At 40.5% G+C, this 26,480-nt stretch overlaps 2 protein-coding genes across 5 annotated transcripts in view; one reads left to right on the forward strand and one right to left on the reverse strand.

Moving 5' to 3' along the window:
- Positions 1 to 20,724, forward strand: part of LOC121921487 (ATR interacting protein) — a 26,688-nt gene extending 5,964 nt beyond the window's left edge. For 2 of the 4 annotated variants that reach the window (XM_042449639.1, XM_042449640.1), the window contains exons 5-14: positions 429 to 544; positions 903 to 1,060; positions 5,680 to 5,751; positions 9,172 to 9,301; positions 14,086 to 14,799; positions 16,142 to 16,290; positions 17,351 to 17,466; positions 17,989 to 18,072; positions 18,978 to 19,230; positions 20,239 to 20,724. In XM_042449639.1, coding sequence (XP_042305573.1) covers positions 429 to 544; positions 903 to 1,060; positions 5,680 to 5,751; positions 9,172 to 9,301; positions 14,086 to 14,799; positions 16,142 to 16,290; positions 17,351 to 17,466; positions 17,989 to 18,072; positions 18,978 to 19,230; positions 20,239 to 20,306 — 1,860 coding nt within the window. In that variant the 3' untranslated portion in view covers positions 20,307 to 20,724. The remainder of the gene's footprint in view (positions 1 to 428; positions 545 to 902; positions 1,061 to 5,679; positions 5,752 to 9,171; positions 9,302 to 14,085; positions 14,800 to 16,141; positions 16,291 to 17,350; positions 17,467 to 17,988; positions 18,073 to 18,977; positions 19,231 to 20,238) is intronic. The other 2 variants (XM_042449642.1, XM_042449643.1) reach the window with 2 other exon arrangements.
- Positions 20,725 to 21,561: 837 nt separating this feature from the next.
- Positions 21,562 to 21,867, reverse strand: LOC121920342 (mitochondrial import receptor subunit TOM6 homolog). Its single transcript, XM_042447475.1, has 2 exons — positions 21,825 to 21,867; positions 21,562 to 21,734 (listed from the first exon to the last, which is right to left on the reverse strand). The coding sequence occupies exons 1-2, from the start codon at positions 21,865 to 21,867 to the stop codon at positions 21,562 to 21,564; spliced, it is 216 nt and encodes a 71-aa protein (XP_042303409.1).
- Between the last annotated feature and the right edge of the window lie 4,613 nt (positions 21,868 to 26,480).

Here is a 26,480-nt window from a genome sequence, read left to right on the forward strand (position 1 = left end):
TAATAATAATAATAATAATAATAATAATAATAATAATAATAATAATAATATTTTCCCACCTCTCCCAGATGGCTCAAGGTGGGATTACAAGCCAATAAAAACACATATAAAACACTTCAATAAAATACAATAACAATAATAATTCTATTAAAATTTAACTCATTGTCAGTTAACAATAGTAATAAAATTATGCAATGGTCAGAGATGTGGAGCGGTATCTCCTACACAAGGTCAGGTTGGTAAGCTCGCTGGAAGAGATCTGTCTTAAGTGCCTTCCTAAATGCCTCCAAGGAAGTAAAAAGGCAGATCTCTTCCAGAAGACTATTCCACAATTTCGGAGCAGCTACAGTAAAAGCTCTTTTTCAGTAGAAGTTTTTGTGTTTTAGTTGAGTATTTACTATCTAACAATTTCTTTTTCTTTTTTTCAGTTACAGTCTCTGCAGTCTGAACTACAGTTCAGAGATGCTGAAATGAATGAGCTGAGAATAAAGCTTTTGAACTGTGAAAGAATTAAACCTATTACAACTTCAGTTTCATATACCAGGTAACCAAGAAAAGTATAGTGCATTTTGGGTACTTAGGTCAGCATGAATGTAACTGCCTGTGCTTTTAATAGCTGCATATAATGAATTGTATAACTGTTTCCTCTTTGCAAATTGTAGTGCAATAAAAAAGTACAGTTATTCAGTGAAGATAATAGAAAATAAAATATAACGCAGTTAATGTGCAATGCAGACTGTTCCTCTTACTGTATTGCATTGAGCTTCTGAGGTTGTGATTTATGGTTACTAATTTTACGGTCTAGGCTATTAAAATAATTTGTCCAATATTTTTGTAGTGTAAACTGATAGTTTGAAGTGAAATATTTTCACATAGTTAATTAAAACATTTTATTTGTTTAGTCCTAAGAAGAGTCCTCCGAAGATTGTAAAAAATGAAGGATGTATTCAGAATGAAAAAAAAGGTTATCCCACAAAGTATTCTTTTGGTTCTCAAATATCACCTAAAGCATCCCATTCTAAATCACAGTTGCAAGGCCAAACTCCTTTGTTTAATAAGGGTAAGTCAATATTTACTTAATTATTTGTGACATTTGCACATCTTACAGAAAATAATAATAATAAATAAAAATAATACATTTTATTTATAGACCGCTATTCCGCAATGATCATAGCGGTGTACAGTAAAAAAATTGCAATACAATACAAAATACAATGTGACAGTTAAAGGAGGGAGAAGTCTCGTCCTATATTGTTGAAAAGGACATTATTTAGCTCAAGTGCAGGTGTTGCAAGAATGAATAGAAAATATGAAGCTGTAGCCAGGTCTGGCATGGTCAAACAAATGGAGGGCCCTGTTGGTATGGTGAGACCTGCCTAAGTCCCATTAAAAGCCAATGATTTAACTTCTGAGAAAAATGTTTGCTTGTGGGCTTGCTGGGGTGGGAGGCTTCAGTATATATGCTAAAATCACCTTGTCTGGGAGTTTGAGGATTTAATGATTGCTGCTGCACATGAGGGCATACCTCAGTTAATATCTAGCTTGATGCATGTGGTTGAATATATACTGAACTTCATTTTCTGTACTGGTTTAGAGAGTAATGATCCATGGACAACAGAGCTGGAAATAGTTCCATTGCCTTGGAAAGATCATTATCTGATCCAGTTTTACCTGTTGGCTATGCACAGCCTTTGCAGAGATGGAGGATCATTTTTAACAGTTTGTTTTAGAAGGTTCATAGATAGAGAGAATTTGCTGAAATCTCTTATGATGAGGCTTTAACAAGCCTTGGAATGTATTTTAGAATGATAATATGAGCCAGGCCATCTATACAGTCACTTCACCTGGAATACTACATTCAGTTCTGGGTACCATGATGCAAAAAGGGTGTTGACAAACTAGGGCGCATCCAGAGGAGGGCAACCAAAATGGTGAAAAGTCTGGAAACTCCCTATGAGGAGTGACTTAGAGAGCTGGCTATGTTAAGTTTGGATAAGAGAAGGTTAAGAGATGATATGATAGTCCTTTTAAACATTTAAAAGGATGTAATGTTGAGGGTGGAGCGAACTTGTTTTCTGCTGCTCCAGAGACTTAAGACAAGGAAGAGTGGATGTAAGCTGCAAGAAAAGTGATTCCCTCTAAGCGTTAGGAGGAACTTCCTGACAGAGCTTTTTGACAGTATAATATGCTGCTTCAGAGAATAGTGGAGTCTTCTTCTTTGGAGGTCTTCAAACAGAAGCTGGATGGCCATCTGTCAGGAGTGCTTTGATTGTGAGTTCATGCATGCAGGGGGTTGGACTAGATGGCCCTTGAGGTTTCTTCCTGCTTTGATTCTGCAGTTCTATGATTCAAAAGGATCTTGTCATGCTGTTGCAGTGGCCCCAGTCCTTTCTATAGGGCTGATCCTAGAAGATGGTTTGGAGGACTCCTCTTCCATTCCATCTTCACTGGCCCTTGGGGTAGTCCAGGGCTGAACTTCTCTCTTCACACCTGTAGTGTAGATTCTACATGAAGTTTGTATGGGAGGAGTCAAGCGGTACAGTATATACTGTCATTAACATACCATTATGCAATGTGAGATTCAGGACCTGTGCAGCCAGGCTATTAAGGCTGGCCTGGGGGCGGAGTCGGGGGATGTCCTGATGATGCATGCCCTGGCTCCGCCCCAGGGCCCCATAATGCCGCATGCCACTCCGCATGGTGCGCAATGTAATGGCACTCTTTTGGCGCTGCGTCCACACAACGGAACATCAAAAGAGCACGTTAAAGCTGTGGCTATTACGCCCTGAAAAGGCCAGCTTGGGGCTGCTGCAGGCGGTTGCCATGGCCCCAATCCGGTGCAGCTGAAGGCAGCTGCAGGCTGCCCCCTTAGGGGTGGTCTGCACAGCCCTCAGTTCCCAAGAAGTCTGCAAGAAGAACTGTGCTTGGTGGAATTTCTTGATGTGGAGGTAAACAAGGATAGGCTGAATACATGTGAGTTGGAAATACTGTAGATAAGCAAGGCTGCTGACTTAGATGAAGATGTGGGATTAGTATCAGATGAAATGTGTTCCCCAAAGCATCCGGTGTGCAGGTTGGGGTGTTCTTGGGGTTGACTCTATCTACTGAAGTGCATATGGTTATTTGTTACCTTGGCTAGCTGTACCCTGTCTGCAGAAGCTGAATCTGTCTATTGTCATTTGTAGCTAGGCTGCTGTAATTCTCTGTACATGAGGCTGCTTTTAAAAATGGTTTGGATGCTTCAGTTGATACAGCTGCTTGGTTGAATGTGGTTGCTTGAAGGACTGCCTACCCCCAGGAGCACTTGCATGAGCCCTGTGATTGGCCACAGAGGTCTGGTTCATGTGTCTAATACTAAGATTTATTACTAAGATTTAATACTAAGATTTATTTACAGAGACAGCTCTCACTAAGATCTCGAATGACCTTTTACAGGCCAAGGCTAATGGCCTTTACTCTGTTCTCATCCTTCTCGATTTGTCTGCAGCCTTCGACACTGTTGATCACTGTCTCCTAATTGACATACTCTCTGACCTTGGGTTCTCAGACTCTGTTCTCGACTGGTTTAGATCTTACTTGTCTGGCAGATCTTTTGCAGTAGTTGCAGGTGGTCAGACTTCTTCTCCCGTTCCCTTATCTGTTGGAGTTCCCCAGGGCTCTGTTCTGGGCCCCCTTCTGTTTTCTCTCTACACACTTTCCTTAGGAAAACTCATCAGCTCTTTTGGTTTTTCCTACCATCTGTATGCTGATGACACCCAGCTGTATCTTTCCGCCCCTGACCTTTCTCCAAGGCTTGAACAGCAAGTCTCGTCTTGCCTTACAGCTGTCTCGCAGTGGATGCGCCATCGGCGTTTGAAATTCAACATGTCCAAGACGGAGCTTCTTGTCTTTCCTCCTAAGCCCCACCCTTCAACACTCCTTTTCTGTTTCTGTGGACAACATTTCTATTCAACCAGTCCAGCAAGCCCGCAGTCTTGGTTTTATCTTTGACTCTTCTCTGTCGTGTATCCCTCAGATCCAGACCACAGCCAAGGCTTGTAGATTCTTTTTGTACAGTATTGCCAAAATCCGACCATATCTCTCCGCCTCTACTGCCAAGATCCTGGTCCATGCCCTAGTGATCTCACGACTGGATTACTGTAACGTCCTCCTGGCTGGGCTTCCTCTTTCTCACCTCCGTCCTTTAATCTCTGTCCAGCATTCAGCTGCACGCATTATCACTTCCACCCACCGCTCTGACCACATCTCTCCTGTGTAGGCATCCCTTCACTGGCTCCCTCTCCCTTTCCGCATTCAGTATAAGCTCCTGCTGTCGACATTCAAAGCCCTCCATGGACTGGCCCCTCCTTACTTATCAGGCCTTCTTTCTCCTCACCTTCCCACTCGGGCCCTCCATTCTGGTAGTCAAGGGTTCCTGTCTCAGCCCAGGATTTCCTCTGCCCCATCCCAGATTCACCCCTTTTCACTTGCTGCCCCTCACTCCTGGAACCTTCTTCCCCCACAAGCAAGAGCCATCACTTCTTTAACTAGCTTCAAAACGGAGTTGAAAACCATCCTGTTCAGAGAAGCCTTCCCAGGCATTGCATAATTGTCGCTTACTATCTGATGTTCTTTTGTTGCCTGTTTATCGAACCATTTCCTGTATTGCTATGTATTGTATATATATTATCCTACTTGAGAGTATGTATTTTCCCTGGATGAAGATTAACCTTCCATTTTGAAGCCAAGCCCCCCCTCCAGTCCATCTGCCTTGGTCCAGGCCTCGGAGGTAGAGAGGAACTGCTGGACCTCTTACCCTTTCCTGCCACCACTCCCTTCTCCTTCTGTGTCATGTCTTTTTAGATTGTAAGCCCGAGGGCAGGGAACCATCTAACTAAAAAGATTGCATGTACAGTGCTGTGTAAATTTACAGCGCTTCATAAATAAAGGTTAATAATAATAATAATAATAATAATAATAATAATAGATTGGTAGGGCGTAACGAGATGATGCTTTTTCCAGCAGCCCATCCTTATGAAATAGCTAAGCCAAGGATATGTGCTCAACTTCCTCCCTGAGTTCGTTAAGGGCTCAGATGGTCTACTCAGCTTTTAAAAGACTACATATCCATTTCTTTTTCCTTCCTTCCTTCCTTCCTTCCTTTTCTTTTTTTTTCTTTTTTTTTTTTTTTTTTTTTTTCTTTTTTTTTTTGTGCTGGAGGGTTTACTGGCATTTCATATGTTTTATCTTGCTTTTTCAGTCAGTTGCACTTAAGATTTTCTTGTTTTTTTTAAAAATATTTATAAATCACATTGAGGATGCTTTGTCTTGAGAGACAGTATTAAAATATTTAAAATAAATATATACAGGAATTGCTTTAAAATAAAAGTGTAGCATTTTAAAATGTGAACCCATGTTCAAAACCAATCCAGGTATAAAATGGTGTTCTCTTAAAGTAGTTTAGTTACCAGAGCCAGCATAAACTAAGCATGTGGTCATAATTGGCTTGTGGAAGATATATAAAAGTACTTTCTGAATTTCTGTTGTAGGAGGACACGTTTTAAACCTGGTAGAATCTCTGTTTGCTAATGAGAAGTGTAAGCACAGAAAATGAATGTCAACAATTGGGATATTCTGTGGTTAAAAGCCAAAAACAGATTTAATGTTGCTTCTTGGTTTGCTGCAATCCTTTCTTTTCAGACAGTAAGATGCCTGAACTTGAAGCTGAGCCTGTGAAGCAAGAAATTAGTTATGTCTGTACTCAAAGACAAGGTAATTCCAACTAAAAAAATTCAAGAATTACATTCATTAGCATTAGTGTTGGAATCTCTATTAGAAAACATACAGTATACTTCCATAGAGCAGGGCAGACGAAGTATAGCCTTGGGATCACCTGTGGATTCCCTCCCCCCCCCCACCCCTGAAGGCATTTTCTGGGGCCCTTGACTCTACCAGACTTTTTGGGGCATCCTTTTGCTCCCCTGTAAAAGACATACCGTATTTTCTGGCGTATAAGGCGACAGGGGGTATAAGATGACCCCCATGTCGCCCGCTGGCAGCGTCCCTGGCCTCCTATACGGGGGTCTTGCACCGGCTTGAGGGGGCCTCTCTGGAGGCCTGAGGCAGGATCCACGGCTGGGCTTTGTGGCCACCATTGTTGCTGCAAAAGGCGGCGACGAGGAAGCGGCTCCAGAGCCAGCCCCTTATTCCTTGCTGCTGCTGCCGCCGCCACCACCCAGTATACTCCGCTCCTCCAGCGGCTTCTGAAGGCCGCTGCTGCCACCACCCAAAATACTCCACTGCTCCAGCAGCTTCCACGGCGGACTTCTGAAGCCGTTGGAGAAGCGGAGTATCCCTGGCGGTGGCGAGTAATAAGGGCCCGGCTCTTTACCTCGGCCCAACTGGCTCTGGAGCCACTTCCCCGCCGCCGCCTTTTGCAGCAACAATGGCAGCGAGAGAGCCCAGCTGTGCATCCTGTCTCAGGCCTCCAGAGAGGCCCCCTCAAGCAAGGACCCCCAGAGACAGAGAGGTGGCTACGCCATTCACCTGTCTCTGGGGTCAAAATCCAGCGCATAAGGCAGACGTAAAAAGTCACCTTACATGCCGGAAAATACGGTACATTCTGAATGAAAAAGTTCTGAAACCATGGATTTCAGGATCATTTTGTGACAGATCCTGTGTTAGTACATGGTTTTCTGGAAACCAGTGGTCAGCATATGTCAATTCTTAATTGAATGTTCAGTGTCAAGTTAGGTCTTACACAACTAGGAATCGATACTGGACATTGCTGTGATTTACCACAGTATAGGTTCACAGTTTTAAAATAGCAGAGATACTTGTCAACAAAAGTATATACAGACATCCCTCCTGATTTGCAGGGGATCTGTTCTGGGCACCCACCCACCCCTGTGAATCCAGAAAATGCAAATATTCAAGTTGCCATTGGTTATAATGGCTGTGCACATCTCGGGCATATGCACCATTTTATCCCTCCCCACTTGCTGCCCATGAAGGACCAAGACCACAGACTCGTTGTCCGCGAATTGGGAGGAACAAGTGTAGTTCCTGTACTTAAAAGCTTTGATATATAAAATCAGTTGTCAAAAGAAAGTTACAAAGTTTTAAGCAATACCATTAAGCATAGATATTCATACTGGTATATAATTGCTATCCAAGTACTGTACAGTATATGTTTTATGTCCCTATAACAAAGTATGTGTAAAGCAAAGTTATATTTTTTTATGCAAGCTATAGTAAACTATGAATGAAGCAAAGTTATAATTCTCAGGCAGTATACCATCCATATCTACACCTCAGGCTAGACTTCCTGACTAGAAAAAAACTGTTCCTCTATGTTCTCATTGGGCCTTTATATAAGGCTACCACCAGATATATGCATAGCTTTGCAGACTTCAAAGCCACATGTCCTTGGCTTTGGCTGTCCCCAAAACCCACTTTTTAATAACTAGTAACAATAGGAAACATGTGATATATTTCCTGTTCCATATAAGACCAGGTATAAATGTGTATCAGCATGATTAATACATGAGTGCAGCTGATCAGACTAATTGGCCCCGTGTTGTGTATTTGAACCATGTAGCACCTGTTGTCCCTGGCCTGAACTTCTAAAGATGAGTTTGCTTAGGATTTACTGTACCAACTGTGGACTGCTTCCCAGTTCTCTTTCCTCATTATTTTTAAAGAGGACTATATATCTTATCTATTATTATTTTGGCAGCAAGCCTAGATGAGCTTGGCTGATGGTTTCTGAGTTTTTGCTTTCATGCATACAAACTGCTATGAATTCCTCCAAATAACTTTCTACTTCAGGCAGCCCCAATCGAGCAATCTCTGTCATAAGCTTCTGTTTACCCCAAAACTTCTTCATTCAGCAGTATTATTTAGGATGCATGGGGAGGGGGAGGATAACTTGTATTGCTATTATGAAACATTTGAGAGTCAGAAATCCTTGTTAATCATCTTCAGAGTATTCTGAAGAGAGAATTATAGAGATCTATCAATTATAGAGATCTATCAACAGATTCAGAGTTATGGTAGATGTTATGGCTTTACTCTGTCTAAATGAGCAAATTGTTAGTCTTCTAAACAACAAAGGAAATTAGTAGGTTCATGATTATGCCAAAGCAATGTTATGAATAAACCTTAAATTATCAATTGCAGGAAAGAAATAACTACATTTTTAAACAAGTGCTCTCAATTTAACCATAAACTTTCTTGACATACCTACTTTCATATAAATAACAGAGACAAACAGAATTTCTAGGTACATTAAGCATTAATATTAACATTCTTATTCTCTTTTGTAAATACTGTATTAATTTTTCTATTTTATCTGTTTGAAACAAACCTGGCTAAGTTACCATACATGGTTGTTACAGTTACCACACACAGAGCTTGCTGATGGTACTCTGTGGCTGTCATATTTAAGCATTGATTAAAAAGTGACTACTTGACCAATCCCTAGACATTCTAACAGACAAATTGAAACTAGGAATTAACAAACCAGAATTTCAACTGAGTTAAACTGCTTTCATATCTGGCTCTTTTCTAACTGGCTGAAACTGGCTGACCACCACTAAGGGGCAGCCTGCAGCCGCCTCCAGCTGCACTGGACCTGGCTGCAGCAACCACACGGCATGGCCCCAATCTGGCCTTTTTGCACCCTGGAAAGGACGTGATAGCCGCAGTGGTGTGGCTTTAAACTCTTTGGCGCTGTGTCGTGTGGATGCAGTGCCAGAGGAGCACTGTGATGTTGTGCGCCATGTGAATTGGCACGCAGCATCACGTTGCCCTGGGGGTGCAGTCAGGGCATGCATCGCGTGAGCCGGCCCTTAGATTGAGCATCCCTTCAGCTCTTTGTTTTGCAGTTCATGATTGATTACACTTATAGCAGACATGGTAATGAGGGCCTATAGCAAGTCACCTGTTCTGTGTTATACCTGGTATTTTGTAAGCATATAGCCAGACAAAATGGCAGCGTAGCTTGGATTAAAACAGAGTAACTAGGTTATGTTTTCCAAAATTGCCTTTTAAAGTATAGTCAGAATGACTAGGGTTGGTATCCAGCCATAGAATAGATAGCAAATGCAAGTGCTGTTGGTTTTCTTACTCTACCAGCTTCTGATTCCTGTTGTGATATATCTTCAACATTGGATTAATGCCTTGTTCCAGGTTCCATTTTGATAAACACACTGATGAAGCAACCTATTGTTCCAGAATCATCACTGGGTCTCTGCTACCTTCTTAGCCATAATTTTGAATTTCATCCTGATACCACCATGCAGCCCGATTCTTCCAATACGTATGTATTTTTTAATTGCTGGTCATACCAAAAAACATTTATAGTTAACATAATATCCCAAACAATATAACTCATTGAGTGAAGGAGAATATAGGTCCAAAACACACTGCAGAAATAATCCAGTTTGAGACCCCTTTAACTGCCCTGGCTCAGTGCTAGGGAATTCTGTGAACTATAGGTTTGTGAGACATTTAGCCTTCTCTGTCAGAGAGCTCTGGTGCCACAACAAACTACAAGACCCAGAATTCCCTAGTACTGAGCCAGGGCAGTTAAAGCAGTTTCAAACTGGATTATTTCTGCATGTGTTTTGAACCATAGTTCTTTCCTTTTCTGACCAGTCCCTCCTTTCAACAAAACTCCTCGTTGAAATTCTACAGTTCTGTACCATAGAATATGGTACACAGAGCTACTTTTGGACCAGGGCCAGTTATAAGAAGCATATAACTCCCTTGTTGAAACAGCTTCACTGTTTGTTTCTGGACACAATTTGTTTGTTTCTGGACACAATTTGAAGTGCTGATTGGTCCAGGCTATCTGAAAAACCATATCTCCCCATACAAACCAGCAAGGGTCCTAAGATGTAGAGGGGAAGGCTTTATTTATTCCTGCTAGTCACCACCATCACAGGCTTGCATGGTGAGGACACAAGAGAGAGCCTTCTCAGTGGCTGTTCCCACCCTCTGGAATTCCCTTCTGCAGTAGTCTAGATTTGCCCCCTCTTTGCTTACCTTTCACCAGCAGGCAAAGACTTTTTTATTCAAGTAGGTTAGTGGTTAAGACACCAATTCTGATGATCAGAAGTTCAGAAGGTTGGCAGTTTGAGGCCAGAGTGCTGCATGATGGTGTGAGCTCTTGTCACTAGTCTCAGCTTTTGCCAACCTAGTAGTTTGAAAGCAAATGCAAATAATTAGATAGGCACCACTTTGGTCCACATGACCACTAGAGCAGTCCTTGGGCAATGCTGGTTCCAGCTTAGTAATGGAGATGAGCACCGCCTCCTACTGTCGGTTACAACTAGACATTCATGTCAAGGGACTACTTTTACCTTTAAGTTTTTAATACATAATTGTTGCCAGGGAGGTTTTTAATGTGATTTTATATGGTTTTAGCATGATGATTTTGATTGTTTTTAATTTTTTGTTATAAAGTTTTCAAACTATTTAATGTGATCCACCTTGGGTCCCTTTCCAGGAGAAAGACAGCATATAAATTAAATAAATAAAATAGAATACTGTATAAAATTGGCAGTCAAATTAGATCTGCCACACTTTATTCTTGCCCAGAAGGACTGTTACTGTTCCATACTTTAAGCAACCTGGAAGAGGTGTCTTATAAATCTGAGGCAGAGTGGAGAGTTTCAAAACAGAAGAAAGGCAAACATTAGACCGTTTCCCTCATTTCTCACCCCTTCCCTTGTACTACCATAATGAGAAATACGTAGTTCTCCAGATATTGTTGCATTGCAACTCCCAGCAGCTGTAGTCAGCATAGCTAGTGATAAAACAGAAAAGGTGAAGAAGGCTTTATAGGTCATAACAGGTACATTTTGAATTCTAGCAAAGCTGTTGTAATAAAAGTCACATACTCCTCACTCACTGGTTAGACCCCAATTTTTTTCTCTAGCTCAAGTTTTCAAAGTTTGAAAAGCAGGTCCATGTAGAATGTGTTACACTGATCTGCTAAGATATACATCGCCATGACCAGATCAGACATTTCCAACAATGCACACACTTAGCACTTCAAATAGATGCCTCCCTGTCCACCATTGAAATCTGGGCATACTGGTTTGGAGTTGAATTCAACCCTAAAATTTATTTACTTATTTAATTTCTATCTCACCTTTCTGCTTGTACAGGATTCAAGGCAGCTGAATTGAAACAGTTTATGAACTGTACTATGATATGCAAACTAGTTGTGTGGCCTACCTAGCCAGTCTGCATTGGATTCAATAGAAGTGTTTTAATATGCCCCATTTTTCCTGGTACAGACTTTATATTGGTAGAGTTGCCAGGAGCAGGGCATGAGTGAATTTAGAATGCAGGATTCAGATTAAGGCTGCTCCTCCCATGACATACCTCTCTTTATTTTTTGGTCTCTCCACTAATGGAGTTGTAGTGGCCATTCTCTGGTTTAACATCTCTAACTTGGATTGCTGTTGGGTACTGGTGTGTCTTGAAGATGTGCTGGTACAAGTCTGGCTAATGCCATTTGAGTGTTGGTTTGTGCAGATTTGTTTTTCAAATTAAAAATATTTTATCCTTCATAGTTTCTCTTAAGATGGTCCCTGCTGGATCAAACCAGAGTCCTTCCTAGTATAGTACTCTGTTTCTCAGAATGCCCAGTGAGGTGCCTATGTTTAAAAAAGGAGGAGGCAATGTCTGCACTAAGGGATACACTGAATAAACCAGATTAAATTTGAGCCAGTGCGATGTAATGATTTTAATGTTTGACTAGGGCTGTTGCCACACTTCAGAATTATTGTGGTTTGACACATCTAACTGCCATGGCTGTGGAATCCTGGGATTTGTAGTTTGTTGTGACACCAGAGCTCCCTCTCGGAGAAGGCTAAATATCTCCCAAAACTACAAATTCCAGACTCTCGTAGTATTGAACCATGGCAGTTAAAGCAGTATCAAATTGCATTAATTCTGCATCGTAGATGCAGCCTCGGATTCTGAAGGTCAGGTTCAGCCATGGAAACTCACTAGGTGATCTTCGGCAAGTCACACTCTCTAAGTCTTAGAGGAAGGCAGTGACAAATCTCATCTAAGGGGCCATTCATACTACATTTTAACCTGGTTTTGAAATCGAATCTTCCACGTGAAGTTCATATTGGGCCCATTTCTGTCACAATCCATGTCAAGGCTTGCACAAGGAAATGCCTCTTAGCGCAGGGTATCGAGATTCGGGCTAAAATCCATCTTTTCTGAAAAGACCCGGGTTTCGCGAAATATGAACTTGCCCTCGATCATGATCGGGGCAAATTCAGGGAGGGATGAAGGTCAGAGGGCGGGCAGAGGTCAGAGCATTCCCTCCCCTCATTGGAGGGGAGGGGGAGGAGGAGGAAAGAGCTGAAGGAAAAAGGGGAATCTGGAGGCAAAGGGTGACAGAAGGCAAAAGGGGAAATCAGGGTGACGAGGGCTGCAAAGGGCTGTCAGAGGGAGGGCGGGGGGGGGGGAGAAAGTGATGGAGGAGGAGAATGAAGGAGCCGTGGGAAGAAGGGAGCCATGGAGGGCATTCTATAATGGAGCAGGAGGAGGAGGATGAAGGAGCCAGGGGAAGGGTCAATTCAGGGCACCTCAGAGGGAGGGGAGGGTCAGAAGGAAAAAGGAGGATTGCCAAGGGAAATTGGGCTGCGGGGCTAAGCCGGGGGATGTAGGGAAATTAGGCTGCAGCAGAAGCAGCCTCTTTTATTTTTGACAATCTATGCGCATGATTTTTTGGGTGACATGTTTTTGTGCTTGCTTGTGCTACTTTCATTTCCTCTTGCTCCTGGATTATTATTATTATCATTAGTGTTATATGCGGATGCTACAGTCAGAATGCCTGTGCTGCATTTCCCTTTTATTCCCAATTGATTCCATGGGTCAGTTGAAACTGACAAGTCACTCTCTCTCAGCCTCAGTGGAAGGCAATGGCAAAGCTCATCTGAAGAGAATGTAGCAGGAGGAAAGGGGTCAGTTCAGGTCAAAGGCAGGGCACAAACAGAGCTCATATCAGGCACCTTCCCCCATTTTATTTTTTAAAATTATTTTTTACAAAATATGCGCATGCTTTTTTTTCTTGAGGCAGATATATAGATGAATAGAACATGGCTAGCAGCTTGTTCCCTTTCCCTTTCATTTGCTGGCTTCCAGCAAAGGGGAAATGTTGCAAAGGGCAAGACTTGCAAATGAATGCTACAATTCGAATGTTACATTTGTTGCTCTTGACAATTTGGCAAATTGGCAAAATGATACATGCTTTTGCTACTGTCTCTAAGGAATTCAGGGGTAGCCCTGAACTGCTCTTAAAAGCAAAAAAACAATGCATGGCAATTGCATCCTTTTCTGGCATTTCCGAGGTGAGGAATTTATTATTATTATTATTATTATTATTATTATTACATGTGCAAGAGGCATTCTGGGGTGACAAGGAGTGGGGGATACAGGATCCATTAGCTTGCATTTTGGGGTTGAAAATGGGGCCAAGGGCAGATCATAACCTGCACTGACCCAAATGCCCACAACGCACACACACAGACACACAAAAGAGGTTTTTAAATTCAATTTGGCAAAATGTGCACATTTTGTGCCTGGCTCTTTAAAAAAAAGGAGGAGGGAAGCACACTTCCGATGCCCCAATGAGTGCTGCAAACGTCACCTATGATGATTGCTTGATTGATAGCAGGCGCCTTCATGTTAAACCCAATTTCTTGTAGAAGGCATTCGGGTTAAAATGCCCCTGAATTGTAGTGGGCACTTGCTAATGGAGAGATTCGGGAGGGGGGCCTCCGAATCTGCCCAGTTCCTTCAGGAGCAAACCCACTAGTGGGAATGGGGCCTAAATAAGTCTTACCAAGAAGACCCTGTGAGAGGGTATTCTTAAATCAGAGTCAATCTGAAGACACAGAATAACAGCAACAACAGATTAAATTTACTTCAGGGACCTTACTGTTCCCAGACCTTGGCAATTATAATAGGTGAAGATACTGAGCAACTTATTGAAACAAGGCTAAAAACATTTATTTGGTACATAGTCTGTTTTCATCAAATTGTATTGATTTCCTGCTCTTGTTTACATAGAGGCTCTATAAGAAGCTCCAGTGACAGAACTGAAAATTCTCAAGAAGAAGAGTCTTCACTAAGAATTGCTCAAAAACTTGCCTTAACTGGATTAAATTTAATTGCTGTGGATGAAGGTTCACTGGAAGAAAGCTCAGATGAAAGCAGGAGACAAATATCTCACCCAAAGCGCTATAAAATTGCTGGAGCAGTGCATCTTCTTCCTCTCTTGGACCATCACATTAGTGCATACCACCAAGCCCTCTCGTTAATGACAAAGACTGGAAACACCTCTTCTGGAAACCAATCTGCTTGTTCCTCCAGAAGTTCCTCAAGTAGAACATCAGCTATAGATGATACCTTACTTACTCTGGAAGAGTTAGCACTTGTGTCTCTTGGCATCCTTTATTATTTGGTATTTTATAGCTGGGATGTTATTTACACACTGCTCTCCCATAATATGAAACCAGATTCCAGTTTGGAATGTGCAGAAATGCAAGAAAAGGACAAAAGTGTCACTTGCAGTAAGCAGCTTAGAGCCAATCCCCAGGAACCCAACACAGAACTAGGTGTTTCAAATGCTGACCAGTCCCAACATCCTTTGTTTAAAAAGCTACTGCAGCTCATGGCTTCATGTGCCACATCAGCAGGGCGCCAGAGACATGGCATAATGAATCAGTGCCTGAGAGTTTTGGTGAAGTTGGCAGAAAGATCGACGTCTGACTTATTATTAAGGTAAAAGGTAGCTTGATTGTAATATCATAACTTATTCTGAAAGACCTATTTGCTTCCTGACTCCATATGAGAGTTACATGCATTATCATAAATTAGTGAAGAACCTAGTTGAGGTAGCATTAATGTGATCCTGTGTAGTAAACATTTTGATCCTATCTTGGAATAAAAGGCCTAAGTTTGTTTTCAGGTGTTAAACTTAGATTTATAAGGAAATGAAGGTAAAAGAACAATCCTTGGTGGAAAATATAGGAATTACAGAGGCTAATAAAAATATATCAGTGAATGCTGTACAAAAAGAACTGTTGCATACTAACTGCACTATGAGTTGTGTAGAATATATTCCTAAATTGCCCAGTTCTTGTCTAGAAATCTCTTCAAGTAAAATGAAATTATTTCAAGCTTATGTGCAAACCCACTGGATACGTGCTCTACCTGTAAATGTATAGTCAGAACATTTAGGCATCTAAGCTCATTTGTACAAATTCAGTTGTTACTTCCAACTGGAGTAGACATATTGAATTAATGAGTTTTACATAAGTGTTGTCTTGTAGCAATCTGAGACGGAGACCACATAAGATGGAAAGTATAGACTTTGTTTTCCAGCTGGCTGTGTCCCGGGGAATCTTTTCCAAAGCCTGGGCCACAATTGCCCTGGGACAGTATCTTTTACATTATTAATACACAGAGGTGGTCTCAACGTTCGGCCTATACATTCTATTCTGTAATTGGTTATTCACTTAGCCCCAGCCCATTACTTTACATAATTTCTTGATCCAACTTTACACAGTATGTTAGTGTATAAGTACATTCTGACCTTTTACATTTTCTTTTGACTTATTTAACAAAGTTCTTATACACATATTGTTTTCATATTGCTATCTAGTTATGCAAGGACTATTTTTGCGTAAGCAGGAAAGGACAAGCTAATAGCATAATCAACATCTTCTGTTTGTTCTTTTCAGTTTTGACTTTTTACCCACAACCTTCATCCTACTCTGGTCTTCTCACTACACAGACAATCTTGCTTTTCTGCCTCTGTCCTCCTCAGTCTCATTGTTCAACAGTTGAGAGTATTGGTAATATTCCGGCTGTTATAGGCGACAATGAATTTTCCTATGCAGACTGCTAATAATACACTTGCCTTTGTTAAGTTACTAAGGTTGCAATCCTTAAATGCACTTGCTCTGGAATAAGCCCCATTTAGACACAGTAGGATTTCTGAGTTAACATACATAGCATTGCTCTGCATCATAATTTAGGACACACTGTAACAGTAAACTGGTCGGAAAAATCATTGCTCCACCTCCCAACATTTTTAATTTATTCTCTTTTCTCTCAAAAGCTTCCAGCATTTGTTGCATAGCCAAACACAGACTTTTCTCCGCTGCATATCTCCTGAAACCCCCTTGTTTGCTGTCCATCTAACAGTTAAGCTGTTAACATTACTTGCTGAACACCAGGAGCTTGCTGGTCAGTTTTGTTCAAGTTCAGGTGAGAAAGATTAAAAACCCTGTTTTACAAAACACCAAATTCATAAGTCCAGTGATGTGTTATTTTTTAAAAAAACTAAACCTGGGCAAACAACATTACTTGCTTCAAGATTTCTGCAGCTTACTTTAAAATATTTTTGGGTCTGTTAAAATTTTAGGCTCTCAATTGACATGTCTGTCAAGTAAATACCCAAAAATAAATAAATTCTTACATACATGCATCATCATACCTAGTGCAGCCTCTGTTTAAAACAGGTATGAGTCACCTATGTATGTCTGTGTTGCATATTGCTTTGGCAAGTGGGTCTGTGAACTTGTCAAGTTGGAAAGAATTTCTGTTTGGCTCAGGCATGTGGTTGAATGGTTGGAACTCTTTGTACCCCAATAGGTTTGCATGGGAAATGTGTATAGCTTGAACTATGAGCCGTTGCTTATGTTCCACTTTCTAGTTTTCCCTGAGGCTTTAAAGAAGAACAAATATCTTGAGTGATAAGGCACAATGTTCTCAGGTTCTTTGTGGTGCACAAAGCTTAGTCCCAGCTATCAGTGGGGGAAGCACCCTACTGTGTTGTCAAGCCAAAAAGCACAGAAGACAGCAGCTGAATTATTTTCCTTCCAATCCTCCTGGCAGAGGCACTTAAAATGGAAGCCAGAAGTACTAAGTTGTTAAGCCTAATAGTATCCACATGAGGAAAGCTAGGAGAGCTACCATTTTTTGTGCTTCCCTATTTACTGCCGTTCAGAGTTGCTGACATAGGAAAAAACCTTTTACAGGGGCAGGTCAGTGAAGAACAGGTTAGTTAAGTGAAGTAACTGGGGTGGAGTCATCTCAAATACTACTATTTCAGGTTTGTTTTAGTGGATTTATTTTCAGTATGCCAGAGTTGCTGTTATTCCCTTTTTTTTCCTCTGCAGTAGATTTGAAATGTTATCTTAGCATTTTTTTTAAATATAAAGTGCCCAGAAAACCAATGAAGGGAACAAGTAAACATTGAATTCAGTAAATGCAAAGTGATCTTTGTTGGGAATAATAGTAATTTTGCTATTTGATTATGTTGCAGTGTTTTGTAAAATTGTTTTTACAGAAACCTGTCTACTTTTGGCACTCTACATGTATATCACGTCAAGACCAGATAAATCGGCATCTGAGATGCTTTGGCTACAGTTAGAACAAGAGGTAAAGAGGGAGAGAATATCGGCCATCTGTTGTTTAACTTCTAATTTAACTGAGAATGCCAGAATCAAGCAATTGTTTCTTTTGATTTTGAAAGTTCAAATTACTATTACAAAATTTAGATTGAAAACCAAAAATTTACGTCATTTTCATCTAACATAAATCAATACCTAATTGCAGAAATTCTATCTCATGGGAAATTACAGCAGGGAGTAAGGAAGTTTGGTGCCTTTAAAAGGACTGCAGACATGCATTTTAGATTGTTCTGTGTACTGCTTTGTTGGAACAGAATATGCATAAGAAAGCTTTTGAAGACTTCTTAAACTGATCAGTAAAACTGACCTTAAAGCCATCCTGAGCACATTTAGTCAGAAATAAGATCCATTGTGTTCATTATGCAAGTGTGTACAAGTTTGCGACATTAATTTTAAATTTTACATTTGGGGTGGAGTGAGGTGGCTGTCCTTGAGTTATCTTTTCACATATTACCTGGTCTGTCGGTGTTTTGTTTTTGTATCAACTTAGACGGTTCGCTTCCTGACCAAGTGTGTGCAGTGTTGTAATCTCTCTGTATTACTTGTTGGAACGGAATGCCAGTGCAACTCGGAGGTAAGCCAGTGAAATTACCGTATATACTTGACTATAAGTCAACTTCATGTATAAGTCAAGGGCAGGTTTGGGGGCCAAAATTATGGATTTTGATATGACCCATGGATAAGTCGAGGGTAAAACTTACCATTAAGTAACAAAGGATGTAATGGATGAAGCAAAGGAAAATGATGCTAAAGATCTCTAAACGTTCGACAGGCATAACTGTTTGTGCTCACCCTAAAGGCTGGATGGATGAGAGAGTAGAGGGGATCCATGCTTCTTTTTTATGCTCCCAGGGTGGACTAAGCCAGTGATGGCGAACCTATGGCACGCGTGCCAGAGGTGGCACTCAGAGCCCTCTCTGTGGGCCCATGTGCCATCATCCCAGCACAGAGTTTGCCAAAGTTTGTTACTAGAAAGCCAGAGGAACATGGCACTTTGCGATAAATAAGTGGGGTTTGGGTTGCAGTTTGGGCACTCGGCCTCGAAAAGGTTCACCATCACTGGACTAAGCACTCATATTTCACTAGGTCATAGTTCCTTTTTTGATAAAAGTTAAAAGTGCAGTACTTACATTGACCCATGGATAAGTCATATCCAGTTTTTTGGGGTCAATTTTTTACTAAAATTTCTAGACTTATACATGAGTATATACAGTAAAAGACTTGTGAAATTTAGTTAGTTAGATTTCAATTATGCATAGAGAAGGAGAAACCTGCAAAATTAACCTAGTCTCAATGTAATATTGTTGTAACGTTGCTATCAAAAAGCTTTTATTTTATGCTACATAATATCTTTAATATTTCTATTCCTAGAGTGTTATTCTTTGTTGCAACACTGCCACTTACTAAACATAGTAAAAGCTTTTAACTCACCACCCCTGCAAAATCTGTATGAGAATTATATTGTGTTTTCTCCTGCAGGTAGTGAAGGCTCTGATTGTAATGTTACATAGACAGTGGCTGACAGTCAGAAAGGTGGAAGGAAACTTGTTCGATGTGCATGGAAAGCAAGTCATTCAGTTTTTACGGGGCACTGTTTTACTCTTGCACAGCCTGTCTCAAAAGGATAAACTCTTCCATGAACATTGCCTAGAAGTGCTCCATCAGTATGATCATGTCATGCCTGGTGTCAGGGCAATCCTCCGAAAAGCTGGAAGGCTGAAAGCCTGTGAAGGTAAAGTTACATATGTGAAATTTGTCTTTTAATGAAAATTAAAATAGCTTGCAACCCAACCCTCATGCACATTTACTCAGAGATAGAAATTAATACTAAATTAAATAAGACTTGATCCCACATAGGTGTGCACAGACTTGCAGCTTGAATCCTGCTTTATATTATTCAGTCTCTTCGGTGCTGATGATAGTAACATTTGTTTAGCCTGTAGGTTACTGTCATGGTACTTCATTGTACACTTAAAGTAAAAGTAAATTTCCCTTCCTTCCTAAAGTGTAGGAATCTTTGGGCTAAGTCCACCTTATCCTTAGCTAGAGTAGATCCATTGAAGTCAAGAAGACCTATTAGCTGTAGCTAACAAATCCCATTTATTTCATTGGGCCTGCTTTAAGTAGAACTAAGTCTGGATTAATTAATACCTTATTTTAATACTGTACTGCAGTTGTACTGCAACTGAACAACACAGTAAGCATATTGTACTTTTACTTACAATTTCTGTAGTAACAGGACAGAAAACCAGAATGGTGAAGAATGTACATAAATAAGACAGTTGCACTCAGATTTTTTAATGCATAGCATGTGTTCTGTTACTGAACTACAAATCTTTTAGATCAGCCACCTCCTCCAAGCAGTAGCTTTAGGTATATTCTTTAAAGAAATATCTGAGATATTTCTCACCTCAGTATTACTCATTGAAATTAAAAGCTTGTAGTGCAATAATTTATAGGTAAACACATAAAGACAAACAACCATAAGGCCCATTTAGCTTCCAAATTCCAGTCATTGAGTTTAGTAGATGAACAGGGACCTCTAGATCAGGGCAGGAATTCTACAGCCCTCCAGCATAGCCAGTGATGAGGAATCTTGGGAATCGCAGTTCAAGAATAATTGGAGATCGCAGTTTGCCTATCCCTGCTTTGGATCATCCATGCTTAAATAACCTTAACAAATACTGATTTTCCTCCCAAAATTTCTTGCATTCATAAAATGTATCTTATCTAATTTCAGAACTTGCATTGGATGAACTGTATCCTTTGGAAGCAGAAGTTGATGATCAAGAAATGGAATGCAACTAATCTCAACTAAACATTGGACTGATTAACTTTCGGAAAAGGCTGACTTTGCAACCTAACTGAATACAAGGCTCATAAACGTACAATATAAAAAAAATGTACAATTGGCCAAAGATCAGTTATCAGAAACTATCACAGTTGAAATAGTATTTTTTTACTGTTTTATTAGATGAATGTCCCAGTGTAATGTAGAATATTAAAGCACTGATATCTGAAGAATGTGATATTAAAAATTACGTATGTAAAATATTATTGGACTTTGTGTAATTTGATCTCTTTAAATATTTGCCATACTTTATTATTTAATAGAGATCATATTTTTTAACTGCATAGGTGTTTTGTTTTTTAGAAAATATTAGTCTGACCGTAATCATATCCTCACTTAACTGGGAATAAATCACTTTGAAGTCAGTAAAATTCATTGCACGTGTGTAGGATTGTTCTGTTTATGTGTGTACACAAATACTGTATATGACTCAGAGGATTCTACATTTAGAATCCACCTTATCAATAAGATTAGAGATCCTTTGTACCATGGAAGATTCAGTACTGGCAGACTTACATAAAATGAAGCAGTCTTCCTTAAAATGGAATGAAATCCAGAGTTGCCATGTAACCATTATTAGATAGTGAGAAAGTGTAGCAAATACATATCTGGTACCACCATGGTGTAGTGGCTTGAGTGTGCTGGACTGACTATAACTTTGGAGACCAGGGTTTGAATCCCTTCTCGGTCATGGAAATTGAACAAGTGACCTTGAACAAGTCACATAGTCTCGGAGGAAAGCAAAGGCTGAACAATTCTTGCCAAGAAAAGCCCATGATAGGTTCACTTTGGGGTCGCCTTAAGTCAGAAACTACTTGATGGCACACAAGAACAACCAACACTGACATATCTTTATTTTCCACTTCAGAAGGTATTAAACTCTTCATACAGAAACCAATTCCATTTACAAAAGAACTTGATTTTTCATTTTGAATAACTGACTCTGGCAAAAAAAAGTAGACCTTCAGGAATTACACTTCCACTTGGACTTAAAACAGTTTGCTCCCAAGCCAGTGAAATCAGCATAATGAAAATGAACAGATTAAATGTTGCCTTGGTGTTGTTGTTAATCCTTCATACTCTAGACCTCCTGATGCCTCTAATAGTTAGAATAGAAGCCACTGTATAATGCAGTGATCAATTGCAGCTCATTTTGACATGCAGCAAGATGTTCTGACTTCACGTGCTTCTACATTATTGACATCAACTCTGCTATGCAACAGGCTGAGGTGCCATCAAATCATTATCCATTAAATTTCTGGCTACCCAAATTCCTACTGCAAAAAGACCCAGATTAACAATGAGGTTTCTGTGGAAATCATTATGGTCCATGGCGAAGCAGTAGGTCCCTTGGATCCAGTTCTGGAGCCACTCGGGAGAGTGTGCTCAAGCTCCTGCTGTTGCTGCTCCCACCTAGCACCATGACCCCTGAGACATACCTCAGGGTGGAAGCATCCAGCACCAGAAGTGAGCACAAGTTCTGTTTCCACAAGAATTCACAGGGACAGAATTTGCCATTTTAGATATTTCAGGCTGTCACTTTTTCATGCAATCAATCTTAATTACAGTTTTTTGTGGGTTTACGTTCTGGAAGAATGTATTCCTGATGTTTCGCTTGCATCTTCAGAGAATGGTGTGTGGTGTGTGGTGTGTGTGTGTGTATATATATACACACACACACACACACTGTGTGACACAGTATACAGAGCGCCCGTGCCATGAGCGGACACGATTTATGCAGCTTCCAGCATCCATGGAAGCTGCTCAGGGAAGGAAACGCTGCTCCGCCACATGCATGCTCCGCCACCTGCATGCGCCCCATTATTTCCTATGGGGCTCGAGCATAGGCAGATTTTCCCTTACACGGGGGGATCCGGAACAGAGAGGGCCCACTGCATATATCCCCCACACCTCCATGCCACCATTCTCTGAAGATGCCAGCCACAGATCCAAGTAAAACATCAGGAATACATTCTTCCAGAACATGGCCACATAGCCTGAAAAACCCACAAAAAACTATGGATGCCAGTCATGAAAGCCTTCAACTTCACAGTCTTATGCTTCTACATAGAAGACAGGATTTTGCTAGAAATATCAGCCCGATATGTCTCTGTCTCCTTTGTATCAACCTTACTATCAGCAATGGAGAATCTTTCTTCAGGTGCCAATTTTCCTGAGGAATTACATCTTATATTTCTGCTTTTTATACATGCACACCCATTAACTTACAGTATATTGTATTTCAAGACTGAACCTATGTAATTTTGGGTCAGTTGCAGATTAGCCAGGCAGTTCAACTAAAATAAGAATTTGTAGAGATTAAGGTGCAGTTAATTCTTCTAGGAATATGTTGAAGTGCGATCAGGGTTTAACGTGTATTTTAATTACATTGTTTTAAGTGCCTGATAGTGAAACCTGGGTGGGATTTTGTATTTTGCTTTTTTTACTTACATTGTGAAAACATTACATTTAGACCTGTTGTACAGAGTTATAACTTTGTGCTTTTAGGTGCTTCTTTTGTTTCAGTGATGTCTGTCAGTCGTTTGGTTTTCTTAGGTGGTCCAAAACACACTGCAGAAATACTCCAGTTTTGCTAGGGAATTCTGGGAAATGTTATTTTGTGAGACATTTAGCCTTCTCTGTCAGAGAGCTCTGGGGCCACAATAAACTACAATTCCCAGGATTCCCTAACACTGAGCCAGGGCAGTTAAAGAGATCCCAAACTGGATTATTTCTGAAGTGTGTTTTGGACCTTTGTGCTCTAGGAAGGGGACAAGCAGAATTATTTATACTTCAGTCAGTTGGGAACAAATGACTCTCACTGCTTCCGTGCTCTCTCTCTCTCTACACACACACACACACACACACACACACACCTTACACCTCTTTTGAAATCAGCATGCTGTTTAACCAGATCACAAAGCTATTTCCATCCTTTCTTTTAAAACCTAAAATGAAGGGGAGTCCATCATCTGTAGGGTTGTCATAAGTCAGGACCTCCAAACCGGGACAAATGTGGGACAAATGTAGGACAAAATTTTCAAATGTAGGACACTTTTTTAAAAAAATGGATGATACACGAACAAATTGGATGATTTTTTTAAAATTTTTAATATAAATGCATGTTTCTTAGGCATGATCAAAATGGAGGACATTTGCCATTATTCCTAGACAGATGGCAGAAATGTACTTCCCTTTCTGGCCAAACCACCCCCCCTCCATTCCAAAACACACACGACAGCACATTTCGGCATTGAACATGGCTTTACTTAACATTGCATCTTGCATATTTCAGAGGCTTATTGCATAACCAAACCCTTTGGGTTTAACTCTGAACATGGGTTAACATGGCTGTGCATATTTAACATGTCGAGGTGGTTTAACAAGAAGTGGATTTACCCTCGGTTTCAGGTGTCTTGCACCAACTATACTTCTCAGAAGTGTGTATTTTGGTTTTTCTTCACTGCCCATGAGTTTGTAAAAATCAGAGCAACTTACATTGGCCATGCCTCAGAGGTTTGCTGATATCAATATCACCACCACCATCATCACTATCATTGTTAAAAGAAAGCAGACCTTTTAGCACTAAAAGCACCAAAAACACACAGAAAAGGCACTTGGGAAAAATACATATTGGAAAAAATACACTTTAAAAAATACACTTAATAAAAAGAAATACTGGAAAAATACACTTTAAATAATACACTTAATAAAAATAAATATTGCAAAAAATACACTTTAAAAATACATTTAATAAAAATAAATACTGGAAAAAATAAACTTTAAAAACAACACACTTAACCAAAATAAATACTGTAAATGGGGACCCACCCCTCCTCCTCCTCCTCCTCCTCCGCGCCAAAAAAGGGCAAAGGAAATGGCCCTTTCCTTTCCCCTCTGGCTGCAGCCTGGCCCAACAGAGGAGGAGCTCCTCCTCTGGAGGCTGGCTGGCCAATGGGAGCAGACTGGGACTGGAACAGCCCCGCCCCCTGCCAGCACTCACAGGTTCCGGCCTGCAGAAGGGGTGGGCTGTTCAGTCCCAGCCTCAGAGGAGGAAGTCTTTCTCATTAGCTCTGCGCGCGGCCCTGCCAGGCGGCTGTGTGAGCGGCCTCACGCAAGTGATTGCATGTGAGCAGCCCCACGTGAGCACCCGCACATGAGGGCTGCAGGAGTGCCCGCACGCAATCGCAGCCGCCACAGCCGCTGCAATGGCAACCTCCTCAACCCGGGACAAACCTGGGTCAAGGAGGAAACTGTGAAGGGATGCCCCCTACCGGTAGAGAACTGGGAATGTCCCGCCCCCAGGTGGGATATGGCAACCCTAATCATCTGAGATAATCTCAGTCACAAAGAGTTTTTATCTCTAGGGAGTTGTTCTTTATGTGTAATAAAAAAAATCTCTTTCCTTGTAATTTTCATTTATTTGGACCCTATCCTCTGGAGGACCAAAAATAAACTCACTCCATCTTCTTTGGCTAAGCATAATCCCCCCTGCCAACTTTTCAGTATTTTATTTGTGCTCCTATGAATGCATTTTTGTACTTAAGTTGTGTTCAGAACTGGAGACAATACTCGAGGTCTTTTCTGTCCACAGTGGAATAATGTACTATTAGGTCACTCAATCTGGACACTAGGATGTTTGTTTGTTTTTATGAAGCCTAGAACTGTATTACAGTTGGTCCTCCTTATCCATGGATTAAAACATCCACGTCTTGAAAATATTCCAAAAAAGTATAAATTCCAAATAGCAAATCTTGATTTTCCATTTTATATAAAGGGCACGATTTTAGTATGCCATTGTATTTAATGGGATTTGAGCATCCATGGATTTTGTTATCCATGGGGAATCCTGGAAGCAAACCCCAGTGGATAACAAGGATCCACAGTATTTCTTCCTCCTAACCCAATTTTATTACCCTATTCATACACCACCTATTCTGTATTTGGCAAGTAATGTAAATCTTTGTAGATATCTCTGCTGAAATGGATTTTGTTGCTTTTGGTCCAGTTGTCCAATCTGTTAAAATAATTTAGAATGCTTATTTTGTCCTCTGATTGTGTTAGCTATTCTCCCTAGTTTCATGTCATCTGAAAACTGATGAGCATTTCTTTTATTTCTGTACCCAAGTCATTTATAAAACAATACTGGGAACAGAAGAGAACTTCACAGCACCCTACATGTCACTTTTCTCCAGAATGACTAATAATCTTTGGTTGGTCGTTGACTAAGTCCTTTTCTTCTCCTTTCTGAAAATGGAGACAATATTTGCCTATCTCCAGCCTCTGAGCATTTTACTTCTTCACCCTAGTTCTCAAAGATTATATAGTTGGCTCTCCATATCCACAGATTCTACCATCCATGACTTTAAAATATTGGGTTTTTTTTTTTGGGGGGGGGGGATGGATTCCTTGATTTTGCTATTTTTATATAAGGGATCCCATTTTACTGTCTGCGCCTGCCACTTGCCTATCAATTTATGGCGATCTCATTAATTTTGTAGGGTTTTCTTAGGCAAACAATCCTCAGAGGCAATTTTGCTAGTTCCTTTCTCTGAAATATTGTCTACTGCATCTGATATTCATTGGTGATCTCCCATCCAAGTATTAATCAGAGCTGACCCTGCTTAGCTTCCAAGATCAGGTGAGATCTGATGCCTTTAGGGTATTTAGGCATAAGTTCTGTGTAATGTCTATATAGGATTGGGCTATTTGGACTTGTCCCTTCAATATGATATGCACATAAGCATGTTTATAATGGCCTTAGCTCCTAGTATTACAAATACATTCTGCCCTCCTTATCCACAGCTTGAAATATTCTAAAAATATATAAATTCCAAATTCTTTCATTTTGCTATTTTATATAAAGGAAACCATTTTACTCCCCTACTGTATATAATGAGACTTGAGCAGCCACAGGTTTTGGTATCCACGGATAGTCCTGAAAGCAAACCCTAGTGGATACCAAGGGCTCACTGTACTGGTGTTAGGAAGGATCGAATTAGGGGAATTTTAATTAGCTCAAATACGAGAGGCGTGTCCAAGAGAAAGAGACTCAACTGTCAATGGGGTGCAATTAAACTATGAACATTTATTAAAGCCACACAACAAAAGGGATTGTACACACACACACA

This window comes from Sceloporus undulatus, chromosome 2 (genome assembly GCF_019175285.1).
Source record: "Sceloporus undulatus isolate JIND9_A2432 ecotype Alabama chromosome 2, SceUnd_v1.1, whole genome shotgun sequence".
In the NCBI taxonomy this organism is placed as follows: domain Eukaryota; kingdom Metazoa; phylum Chordata; class Lepidosauria; order Squamata; family Phrynosomatidae; genus Sceloporus; species Sceloporus undulatus.